Raw genomic sequence first — 26,936 nt, 5'->3', positions numbered from 1 at the left:
ACCATTGGCCCCTTTCAGGGTGGCCGGGAACGGCTGGGAGTCATGCAGCAGCAGTCCCTCGGCCTCTAAAGTACCACAGATGTTTAAACAAAACAGAGTCTGGACATTTTTAAAGGCCCGGTGAAAACATTTAATTTCTCAAAACCTAAAACATTGTACTATAAAAACTACAGATGTTCTCACTGTGAAACCAGATCACCAGGACCTGGTAGGAGAATTCCCTTCCCTGTTGTTTTCTTTCAATACTGTTGGGTATTTTGATAATCATCAGAGTGCAAATTGCTTCAAATTTATCCGACCTGAAAATAGGAGTAAAGTGAAAACATATTGGTTACAACTATCGAAGAAATCATTCAGATTATTACCGTATTGGGCTCGATTATAGGCCGCACCCTAGAGGTGCTTTTTTAAACAAAAAGAAAAATGTATATTTTCAGGAAAAATACACATTAGTGGAATAGTAAAACAGTATTCTACCAAACATTTGGTTTCTATTATGCAGTTAGCCAACTTATATTACATACAAACTGAAAACCAATAGCCATTTTAATGCACCTTAGTTATAGATATGCCTCTCTGCCCACCCCCCGCCTACGGCGGAAGTGCCGGAACCCGAACTTGTCTATGCGTATCGGCTGCCGGAGAGTAGGATCCAGTTCCCCTGCAGCGCTGCGGGGGATCTGGAGATATGAATTGCGCGTTCCTGCGCTAAACCCGGATTATAGGCCGCACCCCCACTTTAAAGACTTAAAGGGGGGGGGAGTGAGGCCTATATTCGGGCAAATATGGTGTGTTAAAGTGAGTACTATACTGGATACATTTATTTTGGGGGCAAATCACATGCTGCCCCAAACACAAGTGCTGCTGAGTTACCGCTCTCCATCAATGCCAGCTAAAGAATTTACAAAGAATGTGTAGGATTCCTTCCAGCACCTGATCATGAGCCTCCACCAACTAACATTCCTTTTTAGTTATAAGCTCATCCAGAAGACAGTGTGCAGCCATGACACTAAGAAATTCACAGATAAGTGCATCTCGGCTATAAAAAAGTAAAAAAAATCCAGCAAAAAAAGCAGTTTCCATTTACTTACAATGTGCCAATACAGCCCCTTGGCAACAAAAATTTCCATAGCTCACCCCCCTTAAGCCTACTCATGTGAACGCGTAAAATGCATGGAATGTAAACAGGTGTGGATACAGAATCAAATGGTGACGGATTCCACAAATTATTTTATTTTAAAATCAAAGCAGCAGCAATATAGAAGTTATGCTTCTTACTTATGTTTATGGTTACATAAGCGCAATAAGTGAATTATGTTTTAGAATTACTTTTTTAATGATAATTGGATACAGTAAAGGAGTTTGGGGTCTCTATAGATTTGAACTGGGCAGACCTTTAAGGGTATGCATTGACCAGGGCTGTCAGTTTACCTTTGTAAAGAGGTCCAAAATGTTATAAAGAGTTGCCAGGGGTCCATCTGTAGAAACATTTCTGGCATTGTTTAATTATTTTATGTGCAAGATTTTCCTGAATACAGTTTTCTGTACCCCAAAAGATATAATAAATCTTATACTCCAAGTGAAGTTTGAAAGTAGAATCACAAAGACATAGGGTCTATACATTATCTATAGAGTCTATACATTATCTCTAGCGTGTGGTGAAATGGTGTCCCAGTCAAAATTACAATCGGAAGAGGAACTTAACATTTCCAACAGGACTCTACTGGAGGAACCTTTCCAGATCTCAGTTACTGGCTCGTGTGTTTTTAGGAATGAACTCACATAGGTCAGGGACTGTGATGGACCATGGCAAGCTGTGTCTTACAGTTGGCTTTTCAAAGTAATTGGTAAAGATTTTAAGAATTCCCATCTTGGGTACTGTAAAGGAACTACGGTTCCAGGTAAGGACTAACTGTTGGCATTTGATTAGATTATTGGTATACAGACATCCATTTTAGTAAAATAGCAAGCAAAATGACTTTTCTTTTTTCAGACTTTTTTTTATTTAACAATAGAATTGAAGACTGGTCATAAAAAATGTATAACTAGATAACTAGAATTTTCTTAGAAGAATGAAGAAGAATATCGACAATGATCCATTTAGTCCTCGGAATTGTAGAGCATTTTATAAACATAGCAGGAGAAATTGCGGTTAGGTCTTTCCTCTAAGTGTATCAGGGTATCTCTGTCAAAAAATACAGCATGGCTGTGGGTCTGAAAAAAGACATAAAGTGGCTTCTTAGAGTAATTCAGATCCTGTTATAAAATCTATACTAATAACATCAGTGGGTGCTTTCACTTAACAATTACTACTGAAATCCAGTTAACTTCATATAACCATTTTAAAAAAACCAGATTGACAGATATTGCCTTGAAAGTTCTTACCACATCCCAGGATTCCAGCAGTTTGATCTTTTTCAGAAGTTTCCCTGTTGCGTTACAATGCATGTTAACATGTGCTATCCCTTCAGCTTCAGTCTGAGTCACGGCAACCACGGTCAGGAGGTCCAATTCATCTTCATAAACCACCATCTTAAAAGTCTAGAAGAGATTTAAGGGAAGGATGAACTGTAGGGTTAATGGTTGGGTTTTTTTTTAACATGGTATGCAATATACCAACCAGTCATGGCATCAGTTTCCATTAAGGATGGAACTTTGAAAAGTGCTCTTAATACCATAGCAACCAGTGGAATGGTCTGCTATTTGGCTGGTTGCCAGAGCGATAACTCCATTTTAAACTACGCACCAGAATCATTTTTATACATATTCAGCAATTTATCTTTTCAGACACAGCAGGAGATAACTGAGGAGCATCCAGGAACACATTCATCTACCTACACCTAACCAAGTGTCTTGGGATATCATGCCCTAAAGTATGCACAAAACTTGTTTCTTCTATATGGCTTTGGCACTTTCATTTTTAACATGTTTCTCATTATATTGGTATTGACTTTAGAGTGCCGCCACATTGCATTTTCCCAATTCACCAAAGAAATCAGAACCACAGGACAGGACGAAGCTGCTAAACCATAAGGGAACATTCCGAAGTTCTTTGCAGGTCCAAACTATCAATCCATAATTTATATTATTGAAATATATATAAATTTCCATTACAAAAGTGGCAGTAATACGGTGCATGAGTTTTATAAACAGTGCCCATGAATGCAGAAGAAAGACGTACCAGATTAGAAACCACAATAAGACATAAACACTAACTTTGTTTCCTGACCTCTAAAATTTTACTGAATCCTTACACATGATCCTCAAATGTAACAAACCAAGTAAAGGTGGAATAACAGATGACTACCGTTTTTACCTCTTTCTCTGGATCATCATCTAGTTGATTGAAACGCCTTTTCACCAACCTCCCAGAAGCAGTTACAGTAACGCGGTTATTGACCTAAAATACAAAGACCAGCATGAGTTCAGTTCGATCCTAACTCATATAAAGCAAGTTTCAGGGATTTCCACGGCAGATGAAACAAGTCCATCTCATGTGGCTATTTTTATCTTAGCCTTTATATGGTCCTGTTGTTGATTAAGGATAGCCGTATGCCTATTCCATTCTACTGTTTCACGTCCCCCTCAAGCACCACCTAGACTGTAACCTCGCAAGAGCAGGGTCCTCTTCTCATTTTGTACCAGTTTGTTATTGTGTGTGATATTAAAATATTCTACTGACTCTATTGCAACAGCGCTACGGCATCTGCTGGCACTATATAAATAAATGTAAAGTAATGTAATATAGTGCATGTTTAAATTAGCTGACGGAAATTAACCTCTACCACTTTTGCTGTAAGGCTGTCCCACCTTGCCTGTGAAGTAAGATCTCCTTACATTACAACTAAGCCTCTGGTCCTCAAGTTTTATACTAGCTAAATGCAGTACATATACATTATTATGGGCCAGCCTGGGTGAGTTTCTCCTGTGAGAAGGCATAGAAGGCCTGTGTTGAAGAAAACTCACTGGTTTAGCAAATTATTATGAAGTCCAACTCAGCTCTTCAGGCAGGTGAATCCGACGGAGCTGGCGACTCACCTACAACCACGTTTTAGTGACTAAATCTTATGTATATAAATCAAAAGCTGCCTTTAATCTAACATGTTTAACATAAAGCTAGCATTAATTACATGCACTTCTGCTTACCTCTCTTTCTCTGTTGGCTAAAATGGTAAACTCTTCCGTAACCTGATGTTCATGGGCGTCATTCTGAAGCTCCTTCAGCCTTAGAACACTAAAGAAAAACTCCAAGTTAATAAACACTGGCTTTCATCTGTGTGACAAAATACAGCCTAGCGACTAAAGTCTTTGGGCCGTCACTTGGCATATTTTCACTAATTTATTAAAATGCCATTACTTGAGATCTATACATCTCACACACTTAAGCCATTCAGCAATACACACTCTAAGACAACAAGATATACACACTAATACTAATGCCAACACACACAACACTATATGCTCATACAAGCTAACACCACACTCTTATATACATGCACACATTATCCAACATACAGTAACAGACAAAATGACTCTAACACTATACATACAAGCACTAACACAGTCAGTGTGTGTATATATGTATAGCGTTAGAGTGTGTATAGCATTGTGTATGTGTATATATATATATATATATATATATATATATATATATATATATATACCCACACCAACACTTTTACATACATACCGCACTCTAACACAACATTACAGTACCCATATATACACACAGACTTACTCTCCTCTTACCTGGCTGAGACCCGTCTCCCACGCAGCTAACACTCTCCATGCAGGCAGACGCTGAATCTGTACTCAATGGCTGAACCAAAAATGCCAGGGGGGCCCTGAAAAATGTACAGGTGGGACCCCAAGCTCCTACTTCACATACAAACACACACAGTAACATACTGGAAAAATTGCTTTAACTGAAGTTCAGGGTTTTAATCAAGAGGCAGTTTCCCAGCCTGCCCAAGTGAGCTTGGTATAAGCAATAATCAAAATAATTTCTGCCCAATAACGCAAACAGGATTAGAGTGGACTTTTAAAGTAAAAATCCATCTTTATTTTCTTAATTTATGCAGCAAATGAACACATAGGACACTGAAAAAAACAGCAGTCATCTAATGTACTTCATCCCAAATGGTAAAGGGGGAGCCTTATCCTGTCTGCATCATGGAGCAAAAATATTTTGATTATTAACATACCTTCACACACTAGCACATGTACTTACACACACAGTAACATACTAACACCCCCACACACACTAACATACCTACACACACTAGCACATTTACTTACACACACAGTAACATACTAACACCCACACATCCACGCACACTAACAAAACTACACACACATAGTAAGAGATTTCTTCACACACAAGCTAACACACAGTAAAATACTGACATATACACATATTAAGATACACACACAATAACATACTTACACAGACTAACATGCTTACAAACACACATACAAACAGTAACATACCTACACACAAACAGTAAAAATACATACACATACAATTACATACTTACACACACACACACACGCATTTGTTGGCTGAGGAGGGGTAAGGCTGGCCGCTTCGGTTACCAGAAGCCTCAGCATAACCCTGAAGGGTGTACCAACAGCAAGAGGCACTGCTGGGTTCATTGCTGAATCTGACCACAAGGGGGAGGAAGTAGTTACAGGGACCTAGTGTTCCAGATTAATAAGCAGGGCCAAAACAGAAGCAGCTGCCGGGCAACTGAATGAGTAGGTTTTCTCAATTAATGACATAGGTATACTGAAGCAGACATAGTTAAAACTGCGGGGAATTTAAGATTGTGTAAATATATAATTCAGAAGTAGCACAATCAACTCTTTCTTTATGGAAACAGTCGTCTTAACTGCTGGATTCGCATAACTATTTTTACCCTTTCATTAATTTATTCTCTACCGACCTGGTCAAAGAAGACCGGGAGGAAACTAGACTTTACCTGATCCGGTCAGGTCCTACATGAATTATTCGTTCTGAAGCATCAGGGTGAAAGTGAATCCAATCGGGTTCTAAAGAGCAGCAATTCATTTCTCTTACTCCATTCTTTGCCTGAGAAAAAAGGTTTGTATAACACTAAAAAAAAAACTACTTATCTACAGCCAATGTCGTAGAAGTCAAACACTGTGTACAGATACATTGCAAATAACAAAAAAGTCACTAAAGATAATAGCTGAAAGATAATAAACATTATTAAATATTATGCAAATTATATGCTATGTACATCTCATAATAATACAGAAAGTACTAGTACCAGCCTGTGATCATCCAGCGACCGGATATGATAAACCCCTCTGTCTTTCTTTCTGTTTGGAGTGATGATGTAATGCCAAGGGCATCCTCCTACTTGAAACGCATTATCGAGACAGGATACTTCAAAAAGTAAAGGAGGGCTTTCTACAAAGACAGAGTTTTTACTTAATCAGGAGCCAACTGCAACAAAAACATGGTCACTGATCAGATTAAGTGCACCGTGAAAAGCAAGTAAAGGCCGACCCCATCTAATCATAAAGAAAAAACCCAGATTATGACAATATATATCTTAATTTATATGAATGGAATCCCAAGCTGAATATAACATGAATAATTGCTTCTAATACAAGGCATGCTTGTTTCAGACTTTACCATCTCTTTATTACACCACCTGACCACAAACTATGCGATCCGTAAACACATGGTGTCCGAGCTACTAAAGGCATCCCAAGCTTCATTAAGGCTATGTCTTCAACATACATACGGCAAAGGTACCTGTCAAGGTAATGTTGCAGGGAATGCCAAAAGGAAAGTTGCCTATCGTCCCTGTTTCACCTTTCCAAGTGCAAGTTTGCCCAATGACAAGTTTCTGCTGCATATACTAAAAAGAGAAACACGGCGAGATTAACTAACCGGTGAAAAGAGCAATGATCTTCTTTGTCGATATCTCCCCGTATTTAAAAGGCTTGTGACAATGGCAACTGTCAATCATAATCATACCTGAGAATTCTCCGGGTTTTGCCTGGAGACTCTGGGTGAAGCACTCCAGGCCATGGCCAACAATCTCTGGGTTGCAGGAGGGGCGTTTAGACACCCCCACTCGTGGCCATTTTCCCCTACCACCCCATACAAATGTAAAATATTTGAGGCTAGCCCCACCTGGAACGTCATTGGCCCCCACCCACCGACATCATCATTCCCCCAGAAGAGGGAGGGATTCATACCCAGAAGATCCCAGGTATGCTCTCAATGGATATCGCTTAATGCCAAGGTCCAATGTAGTGCAGAAAGTACAACATGAATTGACCTCTACTTTAAGAACCCACTCAGAATGAACAATAACCACAGGTAGAGTATCCCTCATCTGAAATACTCGGGACCAGAAGTATGTCTCACCTGTGTCTACTCTGTTGTTCAGGATTGTCCCCTCGGTCCCAGGGCACTCCCTGTCCAGAAAAGGGAGAGGACGCCTGAAGAACAGACCAGAAGCCCTCTGGGGCCACGGGGAGAAGGAGGCAGGGAAATGATATATATGAAAGACCAGACACCTCTGTTCTGTCCCCCCTCAGTAATGAGTATCTCTTATCTCTAAACTTTCCTTATCTGAAAAAAATTTGGATTTCGGAATAGGGATTTTTGGATAAGAGATACTCAACCTGTACCACAGTCCAATCATAATGCCATGACAACACTTTATGTTTCTGGAAGAGGAAATTTGCGTGTGCGGACAGCTGTTGCTTGAGCTACAAGCACAAAATATATTTGGTATTTGCTACAAAAATAACTGAATTACACTAAATATACTCTGCATTAGAAAAAGATGCGCCCCCAGGGATCAGTGTAATATATATCAGAGGTGCCAGTGTCGATCCTTGGGATCTGTCCCGAACAGGGACCACCAAAGCAGGATCTGTACTTTTTAATAAAATATAAGACAATAAGGTTACCTGTTCAGTGATTTTTTCAAAGTTGTAGAGTCGCACCAGACCAGCACTGTGCATTACAATGAGCATGCCATGTGAAATGATTGCATCTGTTACGCTGGATCCAAAAATCTATATGACGGCCAATAAACCATAATTTAAAGAATTTTAATTAACAGGCAGCATCCTGGAAAAATGGCTGATATGGCAACGCTAACCCCAATTGGAAATTACTCATATAATGTATCTCAGTACAAACACTCTTTATTACAAGCAGGCAGGCAGTTGCTAACAACAAAGTAGGCAGAAATGATTACATTAGCATGAGGAAGCTGATAAAGTTATCTATATATCAGCACTTTCTACATAAAGCACTCCAGGGACTAATATTTATGAAATCTAACATTATTATTATTAATCTAAAACCTATTCTGACAATTTAGACAATTTAGATTGTGTTTTAAAAAAATATTAACATATTTTAATGATACTTCCCCTTTAAAAAGTAAAATCATTTTTACCAAATGGCGTTATGTGAAACACTCACATCTTTATCTATTGCCAGCACTCCAACTAATGAGAAAGGGAACACGGAGAACACCGCCAGATAAAAAAGCACTGACCTCTGGCAACCGGACTGCTGAAAAACAGTAAGAACAGCACTTATCTTCAAAAAAATTCCACTTTTAAAAGAAAATTAGTGATTAGCGAACACAAGCAGGAAATATTACACTAACGATAACTGTGCTTTCTGAGACCTGGGGATGGTGCTTTTTGTAAGCTTCTTAGTTTGTTAGAGTACAGTTACCTAAAGATTAGATAAAAGGTAAAACAGATCAAGTTAAAACTGGAAAGATTTTTTTTTTTTGCGAGAAACAGTACCTTTAGGTGTTGCAAAAAAAGTTTTAAAGCCTTATATTCAATTGACCAATATAAGCACACCAACGCCTTTCTGCTAATAATAAGTTTATTAGTATAAAAAATCACTAACATCCCCTTCAGTTCTGTTGTATTCCTACAGTGACTGAATTTGGCTGAATCACACCAACGTGATCAGATCTACAACACCGCTCAAGAATTACATATTCTCTATTGTTATAAAGAACATACCTCTTGAGATTCTGTCCTTGCTTTCATCTGAACAGACTTCAGTACTAAAGTCTCATGAGGAGAATCCCAGGTAATGTACCTTTTATGATTAATGACAATAGAAGAAGAAAAAAAAATATTTATTGCAAGAACAAAGCCAAAAGCTAAAGCAATTCAACGCTGCACCTCAGTGTCATGTGAGCAGATGAAATCCTGTCCCATTATATAGGTGCCATCTTGAGAAAATGCCTCCTAAGGGTTAACCGAAGTCATGGATGATCATTCTGACATTTTGGGAGTTAAATAAAAGATGGTAGTAGACGCATTACAGACACCAGACAAGCCAGGCTTGTTTTTCCCTCAGAAATCTCATGGTGCTGCCACAACCACAAGGGATTCTGGGTAGGCGCATGCAAATAAGGTCAACAATAATCACCTTTTGCCTCAATATCCACTTTATACATGGATCCCTTGGAAGTAATCGCCCGCTGTACAGGACAGCCTTTAGACTCGGGTAAGAGGTGCAGTAGCCAGATCACCACTCATGGACAGCTGTTTTGTCCTTAATGGGACTCGTCAGCATGAGGTTGTGATACTGGCTTAATAGTTGAGGCTTGGGGTAGACAAAATAAAAGATGGGGACTTTAAGGTCTCTGTAAAGTGGAACAGCAAAGTGGAATAAGATGGAATGGGGGGGAAGGGTGAATGCGTAAAAATGCTTGTAAATACGCTCAATCCACATTTATTTGCTTTTACCTGAATTTTCTGTATGATCCGAGGTAGACCTTATCAATGATATTTCCTGAATCTGCAGAGAGACGTAGCAGTTGGTTATCACCTGTAATGGCTATCAATGATGGAGTGTAATCCGAAGGCAGAGCGAGGTTTTCCCCCTAGAAAAGAGCATGCAAACACTCTATTGGTTACTATGGTAATTGCCCCCCATTTAGCCCCAGTATTGCTCTGTATAAATATGCCATTCTACAGGCCACCTTTTCTCAGCTATTGGAGAAAGGCACTTGGAATATTATGATGATGCTTCAATATATATATAATATATTTATGTAACTTGCATCTTAAAACTTACCACTGGACTTTCACATAACAAAGCATCTTCAATCTTTTCTGATTTTGGACACTTGGGCATTTCATACATGTACTGTGGTTCTGCAGGAATACTAATTAAAAAAAAAAAGTACAATGTTAGAATGTTAATAGTTAATGCAATAAATAGTTAAAACATATAAAACAATAACTAAAGAGCTATTAAGATTTAAACAAAAAAGAAAACCGATCTGTAGCCATTTCATTAAATTTGTATATTGACCGAGAAATCTGAATAAGGCAAACACTTTAATATGCATTCTTCAAAAAACAAGAAAAGAAAAAAAATAAAACACCTAGAAGTTTCAGCCCTCTTGCTGCATCTGCCCTCTACTGTGATCCGTCATTTCTTGCCACTGATTGGCTGATTGAACCAGCCAATCAGTGACAGGTAAAAGCGCCTGTTAAAATCAATGGAATAACTTAAAGGGGCAACAAAGCTATACATGACGTATAAGTCCCTTATGCTCTACCGACCCATCAACAGTTATTTGAGTTGACAGGTCAACGTTAATGAAAGCACAGTTTTCAAACTATAGCCAGTACCCTTCTCTCGCATATTAATTCACGGCATCAATAAATTACCTGTTAAAACAACAACGGAAATTGTCAAAATAAATTCTTCCTTTCGCATAAGAAATGGCAGATTTGGAATGCTTGGTCCATACTTTGCGAAATACAGATTTTTTCTAAGGAGGAAAGAAAATGTATGTTTATTCAGCTGCGCTAGACCCGGTTCAAAATATATAACTCATATAGCATAAGAAACTCTTTTACTTACATCCTAAGTTAACCACCTATGTTAAACCAGAAGAGAAACACGAACAGACGTATAAAAGGCTGTATTTGCTACTATTCTATATCCATGTGCGAAACCAAAACAGTTCCTAAAATGGAGAATTGCACAGGCTGACAGATGTGGGCGATCTAAGAAACCCTTCATCCCACCGGCTGATACAGAATGGCTTCTGCTGCTACAGATTTAAAATCCCAGTCTCGCTTCCTTACTTTTCTCTTTATCATTATCCCTTTAGGATCACAAGTATATACCCAGAAGTGATTTCCATACGTGGTACGCGTTATACGAGAAACATAGTGCACCTCAACCTCCGCGTGGCAGCTTATTAAGTATTTTCCATTACTCTGGTATAAGACAAATTTATACTTCAGTCCTGTCTGTACACACGTCTCGGATAACTGCTCGATGCTACTACTTACCGGCTCGTGTTTCAAACATCCTGTGCTAAGCAATTCCAACTATTCATACCACTGAGGCTTCCGCTGCAGCTTCAACAAGCGCCAATCAAGAATTCTGCATTAAATGCGCCGTGCTTTGTGCTAAGTGGGTTAAACCGCTTCCCTATCGTATAAACCAGGGCTGCAGGGTGCAATATACCTGTAACTTTACTGGTTTTAGGTTAACATCAAGAATGTGGATATTTTATATATGTTTTCCAATATAGATGCTTTTTACCTTAAAATATCAAAAACATTTAATTTCTTTTTTTTATTATTTAAGGGGATTAAGGAACACATATGAAATACCAAAGGAAGTTAGTATTCACAATAAAAATCTAAATTTATTTAAAACTTCTATCTTCGCCTCTTGTGCCATTTTTTTTCATTAATTTAACCCTTCTGTTTTTAATGATCTTTTTTGGGCAGATTACACACACAAATTACAGCCCAGTCTGAGCCATCTTTGTCCCCAAACAGCCCGCCCTGTGCCATCGTTGTCCCATAAACACCCCGCTTGTGCCATCTCTGCCTTTCCCCAAATCACTAATACATCTATGATACACACAAAACACTTATGCAGTCACTCATTCATGCTTTCATTTACACAAGTAGTCATTCTCTCATTCATTCACACAAATCATATTCATTAATGCATTCTCACAATTCATCCACACATTCATTAATTCATTATGTCACTCATTCGGACAATTCATCCACACATTAATTCATTTATTTTCTCATGCATTTACAATTCATCAACACACCAATTCATTAATTGTCTCTCATTCACACAATTCATCCACACAAGACTTAATTCATTATCTTACTCATTCTCACTCTTTATTTCAAGATTCTTACTACCCCCCCTTCTCATGATCTCCTCCCCTACTTACTAACTACACCCCCCTTTCAGTTCACTTACCCTGGTGAAATCCTGTGGTGGGAGCATGAGGCCCGTCTCACTGCCTGGCCGCGGCGTATGCAGTTTCACCGCTAAGCGCCGGGACATGACCGCGACTATGGCCTTGCACTCCCACCACCACAGTCAGAGCAGCCGTAGGGAGCAGAGGAGACAAGGGGGGCCGAGCAGTTGCGGAAAATCTTTTCCTGTGCGACCACTTGGTGGCCCTCTCTCCTCCTCTCCCTGCTGCCTGGGTGCCGTGCACCCGCCTCAGCGCAGCCCTGGCCTTAGTGATGGGACGGCCGCATGGCGCCCTGTGTGGCCGTACAGCTCGCACACCCCAAAGGCCGGCCCTGGGTATAGCCGTAACCTATGCAAAAATGTGAAATTAGAGGACTAATTATTAATTTATTGATAATTTGTTTGATGGACGTCATGTCAGCTGGCCAAAAGTGACATTGCTTGTAGATGCACAAAGCAAGGCACCTCAGGAGTTTAGATTATCAGTAACTTTTCATGTTGGTGGCCCTCACATTCATTCATTAAACAGTCAATGTAAAAGATCCGTCATATGTCAAGTATACATTATGTTTTTTCATCTCTTCTTTTAGTGAAAAAAATCCTTCTGAATGATTAAGGAGCAAAAAGAGCACATTTACAAATATTCTAAAAACCCTGAAACAAGGGGTTACTTTCCAAATCTAGTTCTCAAGGGCCAGAGAACTGTTCTCATTAAAATAGTTTGTCCAGTCCTACTTAATTTGGTAAAGACGATACCTTTTGGCTAATTTATGTATAATGGATTGCAAGCTTTTGAGACTATCTAGGCCTCTTCTTCAGGCATATTTCCTACTTAATCGGAATCACTCACTCTATACAGACAGCGAGACGGAGCATATGGGCGTATGTTATAGTTTTTCAATAATTTAAGTTTTTACATCACAACCAGACTATCATTACCTGACACACAAGCTTGCGTAAAATGTCCATGTTAATCCTGAGGATATCATACGCACAATTTGGAAAGGTGCCTACTGGCCTTCTCCAGACTATTGAGCAGATATTTTTTATCGTGCTAGCCCGCGAAGAAAATCTTCTGCAAGCTCTGTGGGGGGCTGTGGATACATATGGACTTTTTTCTGCTCCCATTGCCATTCACAGCAGAACTCCCACCTATTACATGTACGCCAGGCCTCCAGATAAAGACCTATTAGTTTGCGCTGCATGTGCTACAGCATTGAAACATGTGTCGCGGGTATTTAAATGCACTCCGACCCCTTGTGGTGTGAGTTACGGTTCCAATCCCAATGTGAAGTCCTGAGCAGAGCTGTAAAAAGAAAACACACTTTTAGCCATGCAAGCTGTTCATACTCAACATGAATATACATGGTGTCTGTATATATATATATATATATATATATATATATATATATATATATATATATATAGCTGTAACATTTATATAATACACATTAATAGCACAACCCTGAAGGTTTGAAATAGTTGGAATACTTTTGGTCTCCTGACTGCTGATGGACTGTAATCCCTATCATTCTAAGCTAACAATTAAGGACTGATAGGGGTTGCAGTCCTACACAGCAGGAGACTGTCAGATTGCTCAATGTTGACGTCTGCTGGGATGTGTAAGTAGATGCCCAAAATAGCTCAACCAGTTGGTAACCACCTACCACATCCCAAAAAGATTTGTATGCATTGCATGTGCTAAACACACCGTCTCTTACCGAAATCCTTCCTTGTGTGCCCTATGCAGTGATGGGAAATGTAGTCCAGCCACTATGTCTGTCAATAAACGCAACTTCCGGAAAACTACAACGTCCATGACGCACTGCTTTAAAACGTTCTACAGGAAGCGCGGTCGCCAGTTCCGGTTTCGTTTGTTCGTAGACCTTTATTTCAGATTATGGTCTGGCATTATTAGGCAGTATATTCTATCTTGTGACAAGAAGATAATAATATATGTATATATGGTGGTAGGGTTTCGGTAACGGACTGTTACTGCTTACATAACGGGCGTAAATTAACTCGTGATGGTGCAGATCAAGTTGACAGTATAACTAAAATGTAAATACTTCACACGTGTCCCTCTTTTTATGATCTAAATGTGTGTTAAGTGAGTGTATCCCAGTTCCCCTAAAACTCACAATAATCTATCTAAACAGTAGAAAATGGCTTTATTAACCCCTTAGTGAGAAGGGCTGATTTTATGTTATGTACCATTTGTAATAATGGCTGTTTTAACATTCCTGCAGTGTGGAGGACTGCATTGGGAGGCGGGACCCACCAAGAAAGTTGCGGGTGGTCAGGCCGCTAATCCCGCGCAGTCCCGCAATGCTGCCTTCTCGCTGCTCCCTTACAGTGTCTCCTCTCTTGCTCCGCCCAGGAACAAAACTGAATCACATGATGTGATGTCACTTCCCGTGACCCCGCCTTGTTCCTTGGCGGAGCAAGAGAAGAGACGCTGTGAGGGAGCAACTTGAGGGCAGCCTTGCGGGACTGCTTGGGAAATCTGCAGTTCAGGTGAGGAGGTGGGCTTAATTGGCCGCAAATGTGGCGGGAGTGGAACACCCACATTGCGGGAGCGGGCGGGATTGGTAAAAAAAATCAGTGGGAGCGGGCGGGATTAAAAAAGCAGTCCCGCGCAGGGTTCTACTGCAGTGCTTGTGTTTAGCTGCGTTTTTCTTCTTTCTCATTTAGTGAACATTGTGAACAGGTATACATTGTTTTCCAGGACGGGAAGGGGCTTCTTTATATGTCATTAACTTGATTGTATCATATCATTTACTATAAAAAAATAAAATATTAATTTGAGAAGAAAAAGACTTTCCGACTTTTACTTGAAAAAGCTATACTCATCATCAAAAGCTAATAGAAAACCTGCTAAATCATTTCTAATATTTGTCCTGAGTTTAGAAATACCCAACGTTTTTTTGCTTTTTTTCTGCACATTATAGGGCAATAATGACAAGGAGCATTTTGCTTTTTACCAAATCGGGTAATTTTGCCCTCGTGTGCTATTTGGGACATCTTTGAAACTGCCCAATGCAATTTACCCCATCAAACCGTATCTTTTTGAAAATTAAGACATCCCACGGTATTACAAATACTGGTGTTTTAACCCTTTCCACCCACTAATTCTTCTACCAGCCGTAGTCAAAGTTTTTTTTCACTCTTGCTATATGTCACTGTCAAACCCCCCCCCCCCCGATATATATATAGAGCAACATCCCTTCAGTACAGTACTACCCCCATGCATGGGTTTGTCGGGACTAAAGGGCCACATTTAGAACCATATATGTTTGAAAAAGAGACACTCCAAGGTATTTCAAATGCTGTTATTTGAACCCTTTCCATGCACTAATTTTACCACCACTGTTTGTCAAAATATGTTGGAACTGAAAGTTTCCCAAGATGGTGACATCAGTGGGGAATTAATTGTCTAATGTATTTTACAAATCACATTGTGATTAGAAAGCTGGGTTCCATTGACTTTCATGCACTCTGGAAGTGGTGCTTGTGACCACTCTCTGGAGCGGTCACATTGTGTCTTGGGGGGGGTTTTAATGTGTCGCTGAATGCCTCACTATCATTGATCGCCTCTGGAGCTCTTTTAAATAAGGCGTCTGTCACCATACAATAAATGGTGGATGTTAAGTCTGGGGATGGGGCCACATGGGGCCCCTGCTGCTGATCTCAGTGTTTCTAATTGCCTCAACGTCGAGGCATTACAGCAATACCGCTCTACACCATTTTAAAGTTATGACATGCTAGGCACGACAAGGCGCATAGACAACCTCTGCTGCTGCCCGGCACTTCCGCTGGAGATTCTATGATGGAGCGCTGGAAGGTAATGTCACGCCGGCACTCTGTCCTAGGAGCCCCGGCAGAAGTGCCGGGCACCAGAGGAGGTTGGTCCTCTGGCTGGCCTCACTAAACAATAGGGAGTCTGGGTCATGGGGGGCAAGTCTGGGGATGCATTGGTAAGTCCAAGATGATTACTGAATTATTTCTGTGAAGGGTTTGGCCATTTGACATTTAAAGTAGGAATGGTGTTGCTAATGCTTCGTTCATTTACTAAAATAAGGCCTTACACTTCCCTTTGCGGGTTTAAATTGGCATTTAACTTTTGTACTGTGAAGAAGTATTACTGTTTATGGCCCCAGAAAGGAATCAAATCAATATTGCTTTCTGCTTGTCTCTACATAGAATTCATGGAGTGTATTGAAAATGTAGCACTTTTATGCGGCCAACGATCATGGGGGTACAAGCAATGCCCGTGGATGGGTCTTGGGCAAGCAGAGGGTCCTGGCTTCCCAAATCTGTTATTGGCCATTGCAGCCCACTACCTTCGTCTGGACTCTTGCAAGCTTTTGGGCCCAGATGGTCCATTTCTGGATGAGCCATGGTGGCCCCAGTGCAAGCATGGAGTGGGCACCGGGAGGAGCATGTGTAAGGATCTTTAGGTTTGTTCTGGGATCCTAGATTTTTGACGCCAGCCCTGCTTTTTATGAATGTAGAGCAGGATCGTATTTAGATATGTCCGGAGTCAGTGTATTTTATTTTGCTTCTATGCGGTGTTTGTATTTTATTTGTGATATATTCATGATGCATTTCTTGCCTGCATTTACTAGTTAGAATAATGTATACAGTCTACATATTTTCTTTCCACAGCATATGCTACATTTATTCCAGATTCACAATGCTGCAAAGTTGTAATACAGAAGGCAGTGTGAAAAAAAGCCACAGGGAATTAGTGAAGAGCACAGCTCGCAGTGAATAAATAATCTCTGCTTGGTCAAGATGAATAATGGGCAATACTATGTCTACTCTACACAAAGGATGCAAATGGAATTCAGAAGTAGCTCAGCGCCCATTGTTTTGTCCACACATCTCAAGGACATTTCCTGACTTATCTCATCCTTGAAGTGGAGATTCACGACTAGAGAGAGTGTGTGGTTTGAATGTCACTAAATAAAACCTATAAAATGTTGGAAGAAATATATATATATATTTTATTATAAAAAAAAAGTGCCAACAAAAGGTGCATTTCTTCTTTACGATGGCATAAAGAAACTAAAGGTGTGTGTTAAATTCTTATTATAATTATTTTATTTTTCACCTATGAAAAACATTCACAACCATATTGATTTAAAGATATATACATTATATATATATATATCTATAAATGTATATGTGTGTAGGAAAAAATGTAGGATGATGTATTATTTTGCATATATGTTAAATGTACACACAATCTTCCATAAAATAAAGGAAAAGTGGAATATACTTGAGATTTTGCAATACATATTTTTTTCATATGCTTCTTTATTTTATTAGCTTCTTTATAGCAAATTAATTAATTATTTAAGATGAATGGCAACAAAAGTAAATGAACAGTTAGGAAATTAATAACACACACACACATATATATATATATATATATATATATATATATATATATATATATATATATATATATATATATACACAACATCAAGTGCTAACAGATGTACTTATCACTTTATTGATTACAACATTTGTATGAAATAATAAAGATATTCAAATTTACCAAAGGAATATATACACATTTTTCATGCAACAAGACACCTAAATATTTTTAGATGCCATAAGAAGTCAGTCAGATCTTGCAGAAAAAGTGACAAGAATTTAAAAGCAAAAAATAATACCGGTAAATAAGATTAAAAGATGCAAAGATTTGGGATAACTGCAGATTACGTCTGATAATAAAATGTATGAATGAATACATTTACATCGCATTTTTTAAATAAGGGTTCTCCTTATGCTGCACAAAACAAAGCAAGAATTCATCGCATGCCCAGTGGATACAATTCAAAAAGCACCCATCCATATTGGGGATTCTGTCACACTATATGGCGATTTATTGCTTAGCCCTCCACTACGTCAAAGTGCCCCAAGTTTGGCGAGTCCCATCTAATTTTTATGGCAATATTGCTTACCAAGGAGCTGAATCAGTGGGTCTGCTCTGCATTTTAGCCCTAATGAGACCCCAGTACACATGCTGAGAAAGTCCTGACTTCAAGCAGCCAATCAATGGCATGAACCATGGAGGGGGTTCCCCAGATGGCATTAGTCCACAGAATCTATGATGATGGGACTGTTGGTCTACACATGCACACCTCCACACTGTAGCGCAACTTTCCTCTGGTGTGTGAGCGCAGGCATTCATGGAATACCAACTCTGTCCTTCATCCAGTGAACAGTGACCCTTAATCAACATGTGTTAAACACAAGTTCTAGCGCCCTGCTAAGTTGGGCCATCAGCTTTATTTGTCCCAAGTTTCCCCTGTACCATCACCCTGCAGTACACAGACTTCCATGGTCACAACTCAGCATTTACTGGGGGATAAAAAGGTAAATGTGGATCATGTGTTTACCAAATTGAAGTCTGAGAATGCAGAAGACAAATAAAATGCTATTTATAAAGCTGTACCATTGTCTGCCTGTTCATCAGGACTCCATTATGCTCTGGATGGTATGTGTGTCTGCAAGAAAGAAGCTTTGAAAAAAAGAAGAATTATAAAATTATGTTAAAAAGGATGAATGTAGCACCTAAGACTTTATTCTGGGGCTATTCCAATGAAATCGGGATAAATGGCAACCCTAAATCCAACATGAGTTTACTTATCATATTAGCATTAAACCTTGCAAATAGCTATAGAGTGATGAATCCAAAATGTCACCTGGTGATTCTGCTATAGCAAATGTTTACCGTCTACTGGAAAGTCATAAAAACGAATGGGACCAATGGAGCTTCCTATTGTTTAAGGCAATTAATGTTTGAGTATCTATGTGGACAGTCCCGATAAGTCCCGATGCTTCTTGTTGAATGACTTCCATTTTCCATTTGTGATATAAAGTAAGCAGTTCAAAAGCTTTAGAATATTTCATTGCCAACCACCGGCTTTTTGCCAGCAACAGGCCTGCAAGCAGTCAGCTTTTTTCTGGAACTTTCTTTTATTTTAATTTATATTACATATTGATTTTTTTAGTTGGACTTTCAATGAACTTTTTTATTTACGTTCTGTCACACTATAAAATATCTAAGAACGCAGTAATGGGTAGGGAACGACAATCATGTTTCAGTAAATGTGGAATTATATTATGTAATGTGAGGATCTAACGGTGCTTTAAGGACACAACCGGCTCTTCTTTTCTTAAGAACAAAAAAAAAACTTTACCGGGACTTTAAGGATAATTAGATGCTTGTCAGCGTTAATAAGAAAGCCAAACGGTTTCCATAATGTGAATTCCTAGTGGGACTGTTGCTTTAAGAGTAGATGATATTCTCATGTATTTCCACTGCTTTTGTCTCTTGTGGTTTACGCGATGCTACTAGACCTAGTCATCAATGTCATCTGCGGTTTTTATTTTTATGTACCAATGAGAATAGTTGTAATGTCTCGTATCTTTCATGCTAATGTAATTTCTGTAATGATTTACACTGAATGAAACAGACTGTTTAATCAGCCCTTCTGTGTGTTTATTATGCATTAACTCAGAGTCTTTCTATGCTGGTACAGTTGCATGTCTGCTTTGTATAAGGAGCATCTGCAATTGCATATATTCAAATCTTTACAAATAAATGCCAAGTGTCTTCCCAGTTGGAACCATATAATGGGTGTTAGGCGGAGGAATGGGGGGGGGAGTACAAAAAACAAAAATACAGCTTTCCTAAAAAAAAAAATCTATTATTGTGTAAATATAATAACACATGGAACTGAAAAATGTAGAATTGTTATTGCCATTATTATATATGCTGTTCCACTTACCCTGCTGCAATTTAGGGCAGTGAATGCTATTTATATTATATATATATATATATATATATATATATATATATATATATATATATATATATATATATATATATACACTATATGGACAAAAGTATTGGGACACCTGACCATTACACCAACAGGGACTTTGATGACATCACATTCTAACTACATAGACATTAATATGTAGTTGGTCCCCTTTTGCAGCTATAACAGCTTCTACTTTCCTGGGAAAGCTTTCCACAATATTTTGGAGAGTTTCTGTGGAAATTTTGCCCATCATCCGGTAGAGTATTTGTGAGGCCAGGCACTGATGTTGGATGAGAAGGTCTGGCTCACAATCTCCGTTCCAATTCATCCCAAAGGTGTTCGATGGGGTTGAGGTCAGGGCTCTGTGCGGCCGGTCAAGTTCTTCCACACCAAACTCCTCAAACCATCTATATTGACCTTGCAATTACTGGTTTGTCTAAATGTAACTGCACCTTTAAGGCCTAGGTACTATCATACTTGCTGTTCTGTGTTTAGAATGACATGTGTACATTCTGCCTCGATTGTAATACCTGCTACAAAGATATTACTGGATGAAAAAAAGAAAATAAATAATAATATGGCATCTAAACATAATAAGAAATTGTTTCAGTTTAAAGCTTTACATGTATAATATGTATCATTTATTTTATATCTGTATCTGAAGGAAAAACGGTAGACATTGTAATACAACATATCCTTTAAAGCGGATATATTTCTGAAATATATTTAGTGACAGCAGCCACAGCGGTCCCCTGAAACTGGTGGCATGACTCCCTACCATGCTATGATTCAACAGCAACTGGAGTGACATTAATAGTTTTAGCAAATGCAGAATTTACATTTATGTAAATAAATGCAATTGGAATCCCTGGATGAGATATATATCTCCGGATGATTTATAATAAGATACTGAATAAGACATTGTATATTTTTTTACGTAAAATAATTGTGAATGGGTAATTGTTGTAAATTCTGTTGTGAAAACATTGCTTGTCAGGGCAGAAGGACAATCCTGTAATTTGTTTAGTTGGATCTGCCTTGTGTCCTCATTCATAATACATGCATTCAGGTTAAATGAATTCCTGTTCTTGGAAAGGTTCATTTGCAGGTCACAAGTTAATTGCTGCTTGAGTCCCTAATATCACTTAACAAATCATGTACCAGGGTCACATCTTTTTAGAACGATTGTGCTATAAACCTACTCTTTACACATTATCATGCATTACCTGATATATTATTATGGAGAGGTGAGGTATGTGTGTGTGTGTATATATATATATATAAAAGATAAAATACAGCACATAAAGTAAGTCATTTGTATGTGTTAGTATTTGTCATATGATTTCAACTGAGATTAAAGGTCCACTTCAGGCCTGTTTGGATGATAAATACAGACTGAAGTCCATTTTACTTGGTCTTCAATGCTTTTTTCTGCATGCAAATTGGTGAGGGGATTCTTTAGATCTTGTGGTTAGGAAATTAGGTTGTGTAACTCCCCCAGGTTAATTTACAGAAATCTTTTCTACACGTCCCATTCTAGTCAATGGAAGCTGAGCTTCTATTCAAGTAAATTGGATCAGCAGCCGCCAATCACATGTGAATGCTGATACAGTATTTTTTTGAGGTGCATGCCTTGCACGTGATGGGGTGCTGCTTCTCCTGCATCGGGCTTCCATCGTCTCTTTGCAAGGAGCAGAGATCATGGAGAGGTAAAGGCTTTGGGGTCGCTGGGTTACCTGGATACCTGTTCTCTACCCACGTGGTCTGTCTACTCCAGTTAGTGGCTTTCCTCCCATGGTACATACACACTATACTATGCTGTGCCGCTAACTAGTTCCTAGTTCCTAAACTATTTTGAACTGGCACGGGGAGACAGGCACATATCGGGGTCACGTGACCCCGTGGTGAAACAGAGGCTGCCCGCACAGAGTCTTCCAGCTTACACTGGTTTCATAGAGGCACCAGGAAGAGAAGTAATAGGAACAGAAGTTTTCAAACTCTAATAACTAAGGAATGCCTGCACCAATTTGCATGCAGTAAAATGCACTGGAGTCTATACAAAATTGACTCCAACATGCCTTTAAAAATAATACAGTTTTGGCAACAATCATTCCAATGGAACCCATAACTGTCTTACTAAGTCACTGGGACATCATAACTGCAAGTGTTCTGGATATGTATGGGACAGTCCAGAGGGCACTGTCTTGACAAGCTGCCTTCCTGTCCTGCTTTTACAGGGGCTTTAGACTTGTTCAATGTTCAATGTTTTCGTCCATTCGTTTTCTGACAGGAATCGGAAGGCATTTTACATTCGGAAACATAATTCGCACACCCTCATTCACTCTCTCACTCTCAATCTCTCACACTTTCATTCACGCTCTCTCTCTGAATGTCTCCCTACATTCTCCACTGACTGCTTCCGTGTCCCTGTCTCCTTGCCACGCAGCTCTGCCTCTTCTCTTGCATCTTCTTGTCTTCTTTCTTCACCTGCTGCTCCTTGTGTCTTCTTTCTTTATCAGCTTCTCCATGGACATGGCCTCCTGATGAACTTTCAGAAAAGAGTGGAGCCTTCAGTCACAACTTCTTCCCCATTTGGAAGAATAGAGAAGATGCTCTCCCCATGGCACCGAGAGGCCAGAATGATGAAGACAGATTCCCTGAGAAAGAGAAGCGTTTCTGCACCTCTCTTTCTCTGTAAATATATCTAAGCTTCTAACAATGTAACTTAGTTAGCTCTTTCATTTTATATTCATGTTTGCTTCCCTCTGTATTTTGTACTATTCATGGTATTGTATACTATATGAGATTTCTGCAAGATATCGACTTGTAGCTATATGTGGTTCCTTGGCTATCACCATTAGCTGCCTTCATTCCACCATTTTAAGAGGGTAGAGGCTGAATGTATCAGTTCTAACTCAATTAGCAATCTAGAATATTTTTTTTTATTAATAGAATTTTCTCAAATTGATGATTTCTGCTTTGAAATGGTTCTTAGTTTATTTGACCACTGTCCAGGTAACCAACTGTGGGCTACACCTAAATACTCAGAAAGTCTATATTTAACCTAAAAGCCACTTCTGTGCGATCAAATTCTTGTTACAAATTGTTTTAAATACCGCATTTCTATCGAATCAATATTTATTGCTTTTCAGCTATATTTCTTAGGCAAAATAAATGATACTTTCTATGCAATTTTGTTTTGTTTACGCAAGAAATTCTTGCTCACAGTGATAGTCATTTTTTATTATTGGCAGGTAAATGGAACAGAAACCTTATGTGATCTCACATCACTGCAGAGGGTATGAATTTCAAAGTATGCTGTGAATCATTTGTTCAAGCAGATGGGTCTGCATCAGGATTCATGCTTCTAATTCAAAAATACATTTCTCATTTCCCATCCAACAGAAAATGGAAAGATATTTTTATGACATAAATGTATTGAGCTGGACTTACTATTATTTAATGTTACTGAGGATGTGTTCTTGAAACAGTTAATATGGGCCTCATATGCTAAATAATAAAACATAATGAAGGTTTAAAGAGGTATCTATGGGCACTTATCAATACAATGAAACTGTAGTTGGGCACTAGACTTCTTTTATCTAATACAACTATATTACACCTGTGGAGGTTCATTATCATTGATATGGTGACAATCAGTTGGAGAGCCACACTTTTTTTTGGTTGAGATAGAGGAAAGTAAAAAAGGTCTGTCTATGAAAGCAACCTCGAAATAAAAGAGGGAAGAGCCATTTGGCCCATTAAGTCAGTTGTAAGAAGGTCCTTGGATTCGGTTCCTGGGGCTAATGGTAGGGTATTCATCGACAACAGCACCCTTTCACCTTCGATTGAGCCTCCAGGTCCACAGCTGCCATTGGGACTACGCTGCCTACCACACATCCAATACCTACGTTACAGGAGGCACTGGGACTGGTGAGGTACACAGACAGGTGGGACAGGAGCAGGTATTCGGGTACTGAATAAATCTCACTGATGTACATTATAGCCAAGCTCTTACTTCAGTAGAAGCTCACTAGGGTTAGACCTTCATAGTGAAGTCAGGAGTTAACACTACAACCTTTCTGTGGACTCTCCCTTTAGTGAATAGACTGCAACTTTGCCTTATGTCCTGAAGCACTTCATGCCTTTACCATGCATGTTTGAATTACATTGCTTTATTAACTACTACTTTCTCAATAGAAATAGAATAGAATTTGGCAACTTAATCTTAAACTGAAGATTAAATATGTATTTAAATTGACAAGAAAGATAATCATTGCAGAGTGGAGAACAAATCTATAAATAAAGTCCTGGAACTATATAAATGGCAACAGAAGATAAACACGAATCAGCAGAGTCTTTATGGAGATGAGCACATTTGATTGAAAAGAACTATCTGAAAGAAGATATAATGCATTTGGTCTATTGTTTATTCCAAAGAGGAACCTGTTGCTGAAATAGGACCTTAGCCTTGCCATCAGCATGTCCTTGACTGATTCAAAACAAAATCCAAGGACAGCTGAATAACAAACGAGTTCTCATAGAATGAGTGTGTGCTCAGGCGTAAACACGGCCAGTTTTAAAGACCAAAATCTAATGGCATAAAGGAAATCCAAAGGATAGGCAGGGAGAGACAAACTGACTCCAAGCGATTAACCAGCCCTGGTGCATCATCCGGATGGTTCAGCCTCCCACACAAGAGAAAGCAAGCAAAGAAGGAAACAATGAATAGATACAGAAAATGGTATGAACAAAAATAATTGGACATACGATTGATAGCAATATAAAGTAAGAAAGGGATAAAGCATGCAGAATTTCCCAATAAAAATGTTTTTGGCTGGATGTCTGCACCTTGAGTGGGAGCTTAGCTCGGTAATTCTGTGGCAAGGCTGGTGGAAGTCATTGGTGAATGTTGGGAATTTACTGAAGTGCCCTCCATCATTTTCTGTCTATCCCTGGGTATGCAAGTATGATAAAGAGACTCTGTGAAATTACATCACATCCCAGAACTCCACAGCAGGAAAAGCAGGTAGCGTTAGTGGAGGGTGCTCCCTCTGGACAAGATGTGATTGCACCGGGACACCCCTGTGGGGACTTCTAGTGAAAGTCTTTTTTTTTTAAAGATGGTCCACTAAAGATTCACACCTTGACCAAAATCATGCTGGCAACATCTAATACCTGGACCCATAGAAGATGATAAACAAAGGTCACCAGGAGCTAAAGAAACATCAGGTTCTTCTGGGGTTACTGCACATAAATTTGACATATAACTTTTGAATAACTTTTTAATTTTTTAGAACCTAATAATGATGTACCTTTATAAAGTACCCTACAAGTGCATCCTCATGAATGAAGATGTTCCTTCTGAGGAGCAGTGTTCAGGTTATTTTCTGACATCTAGTGGTATGTTAACTAAGGCACTTTTGATATTATAATGCCATTAGAGCCTTTAGAGTCCTCTTTTATGTTTTGCACTGGTTCTGGTTCTCTAAGAATACATGTTTTGCTTAAATTGGTATCTCTGGAGTACAACACTGTACGTCACTTGTTTTTGTCCCTAAAGGATCCTTGAATGTAAACATTTCCTTGTATAGAACTGTGTAATATGTCACCATTGTTATGTGCTGTTCTTGTATGTAATGCTCCTACTACCTAGGTACTCAGTGAATCATTAATATACATTGAACTGCGTGTGTTTATTGGGGGTACCTGACTTTTGCCCAGAAAAGAGGAAGCCCCCACTCTTTTGGTTTATTGACTAGTTTATTTGCTTATTCTGAGACACCAGAAGGCTTTTTATAAAAGGTATGTTCACTAAAGTGCTACAGGAGAGTTGCCGTTTTAGCTTGCGCATGAAAACACTTAAATTCTTACATAGTTTTGTTGCCTCTTTTGTGCAAACAGAATGTACCCCGTGCTGTTGCTGTAGACTAGCCTTGGTGTGATAAGTCTGCTGTAGTGATCCTCAGTAGTGGCTCACGTAAACATAAAATACATTGACGGTCTTTCCAAATAACAAGTTATTCAGTCTGTTCTCAGCTGAGCTATTCTCTTTGTTTGTATAATAAGAAGACGCTAGGGACTCTTCATAAGAATCAAAGAGGTTTCCAGGTGTGGACCCCTTGTTCACTGTTCCTAGTGGAATAACAACTCACTGCCGAGGACTATGAAGTACAATATTTACATCTGAGATTGTTGGTTCTCTTGTGGCAAGAAACGTGTTTTCGAGTCGAGACTGTCTCTCTGTGACAGTGTCACTTTGATAGCCAAATAGAGATTTTTCTTCCATAACAGTACAAGTGAACATAAACTTTGAGTTGTTGACTGAAGGGCAAGTTGTCTACAGTTGTCTGTTCTTGCTCATTTGAGTATGGGCTGAATCATCTGTTGATATTTGAGTGTATCAGATACATACCACTGAAGGAAATCAGTAATGAAGAAGAATCCCTGAGGGCGATCTTTTTACAAACACAGAGCTGGCTACGGCTGACAATGCCCTGGAGAACAGCTGGAGAATATTTTTTGTCCCTTGGTGTCAGCAAACGTTTCATGGGGATACATTTTTCTAGGTCTCTAGTGGGTTTACAAAAAATCTTAAAAGCTCTTGTTTATGCAGGAATAATAACACAATTAACAGCGGTATCATTTGTTCTTTGCCATAATTGCTTTAGCATATATTTAATAAGACTCTATTATATATTGGCATGTCTAATACAGGTTCCAGGCTTTGTGAATGATGCCTCAGCAGCACGTGTCAACTCATGAATATTTATTTCCCTACCCACAATCCTTTGTAGCCTCCT

General features: G+C 39.0%; 1 protein-coding gene across 4 annotated transcripts; it reads right to left on the bottom strand.

The window, feature by feature from the left end:
* Nucleotides 1–2,076: 2,076 nt before the first annotated feature.
* On the bottom strand, nucleotides 2,077–14,082 carry DCAF17 (DDB1 and CUL4 associated factor 17). Of its 4 annotated transcripts, none has more exons than XM_053471579.1 (15): nucleotides 13,957–14,082; nucleotides 13,229–13,595; nucleotides 10,714–10,817; nucleotides 10,112–10,202; nucleotides 9,781–9,917; nucleotides 9,046–9,124; nucleotides 8,483–8,575; nucleotides 7,960–8,067; nucleotides 6,788–6,893; nucleotides 6,294–6,436; nucleotides 5,982–6,091; nucleotides 4,147–4,234; nucleotides 3,317–3,400; nucleotides 2,386–2,541; nucleotides 2,077–2,214 (listed from the first exon to the last, which is right to left on the bottom strand). In XM_053471579.1, the coding sequence occupies exons 2-15, from the start codon at nucleotides 13,421–13,423 to the stop codon at nucleotides 2,101–2,103; spliced, it is 1,608 nt and encodes a 535-aa protein (XP_053327554.1). In that variant the 5' UTR covers nucleotides 13,424–13,595; nucleotides 13,957–14,082; the 3' UTR covers nucleotides 2,077–2,100. The 4 variants fall into 4 exon arrangements, with proteins under 4 accessions (XP_053327554.1, XP_053327555.1, XP_053327556.1 ...); XM_053471580.1 differs by having other exon boundaries at nucleotides 8,483–8,572; XM_053471581.1 differs by lacking the exon at nucleotides 8,483–8,575.
* Between the last annotated feature and the right edge of the window lie 12,854 nt (nucleotides 14,083–26,936).

The sequence above is a fragment of the Spea bombifrons genome, chromosome 7 (assembly GCF_027358695.1).
Source record: "Spea bombifrons isolate aSpeBom1 chromosome 7, aSpeBom1.2.pri, whole genome shotgun sequence".
In the NCBI taxonomy this organism is placed as follows: domain Eukaryota; kingdom Metazoa; phylum Chordata; class Amphibia; order Anura; family Pelobatidae; genus Spea; species Spea bombifrons.
This window is presented reverse-complemented; position numbering and strand designations above follow the sequence as displayed.

Excerpts from the sequence above, each read along its gene's own strand:
- DCAF17 (XM_053471579.1), bottom strand. The coding sequence starts at position 13,423 with ATGGCAATGGGAGCAGAAAAAAGTCCATATGTATCCACAGCCCCCCAC. Across the intron at positions 6,092-6,293 it reads CGCTGGATGATCACAGGCTG|GCAAAGAATGGAGTAAGAGA; the intron begins GTACTAGTACTT and ends CTTTTTTCTCAG. Across the intron at positions 3,401-4,146 it reads TAGCCAACAGAGAAAGAGAG|GTCAATAACCGCGTTACTGT; the intron begins GTAAGCAGAAGT and ends TTTGTATTTTAG.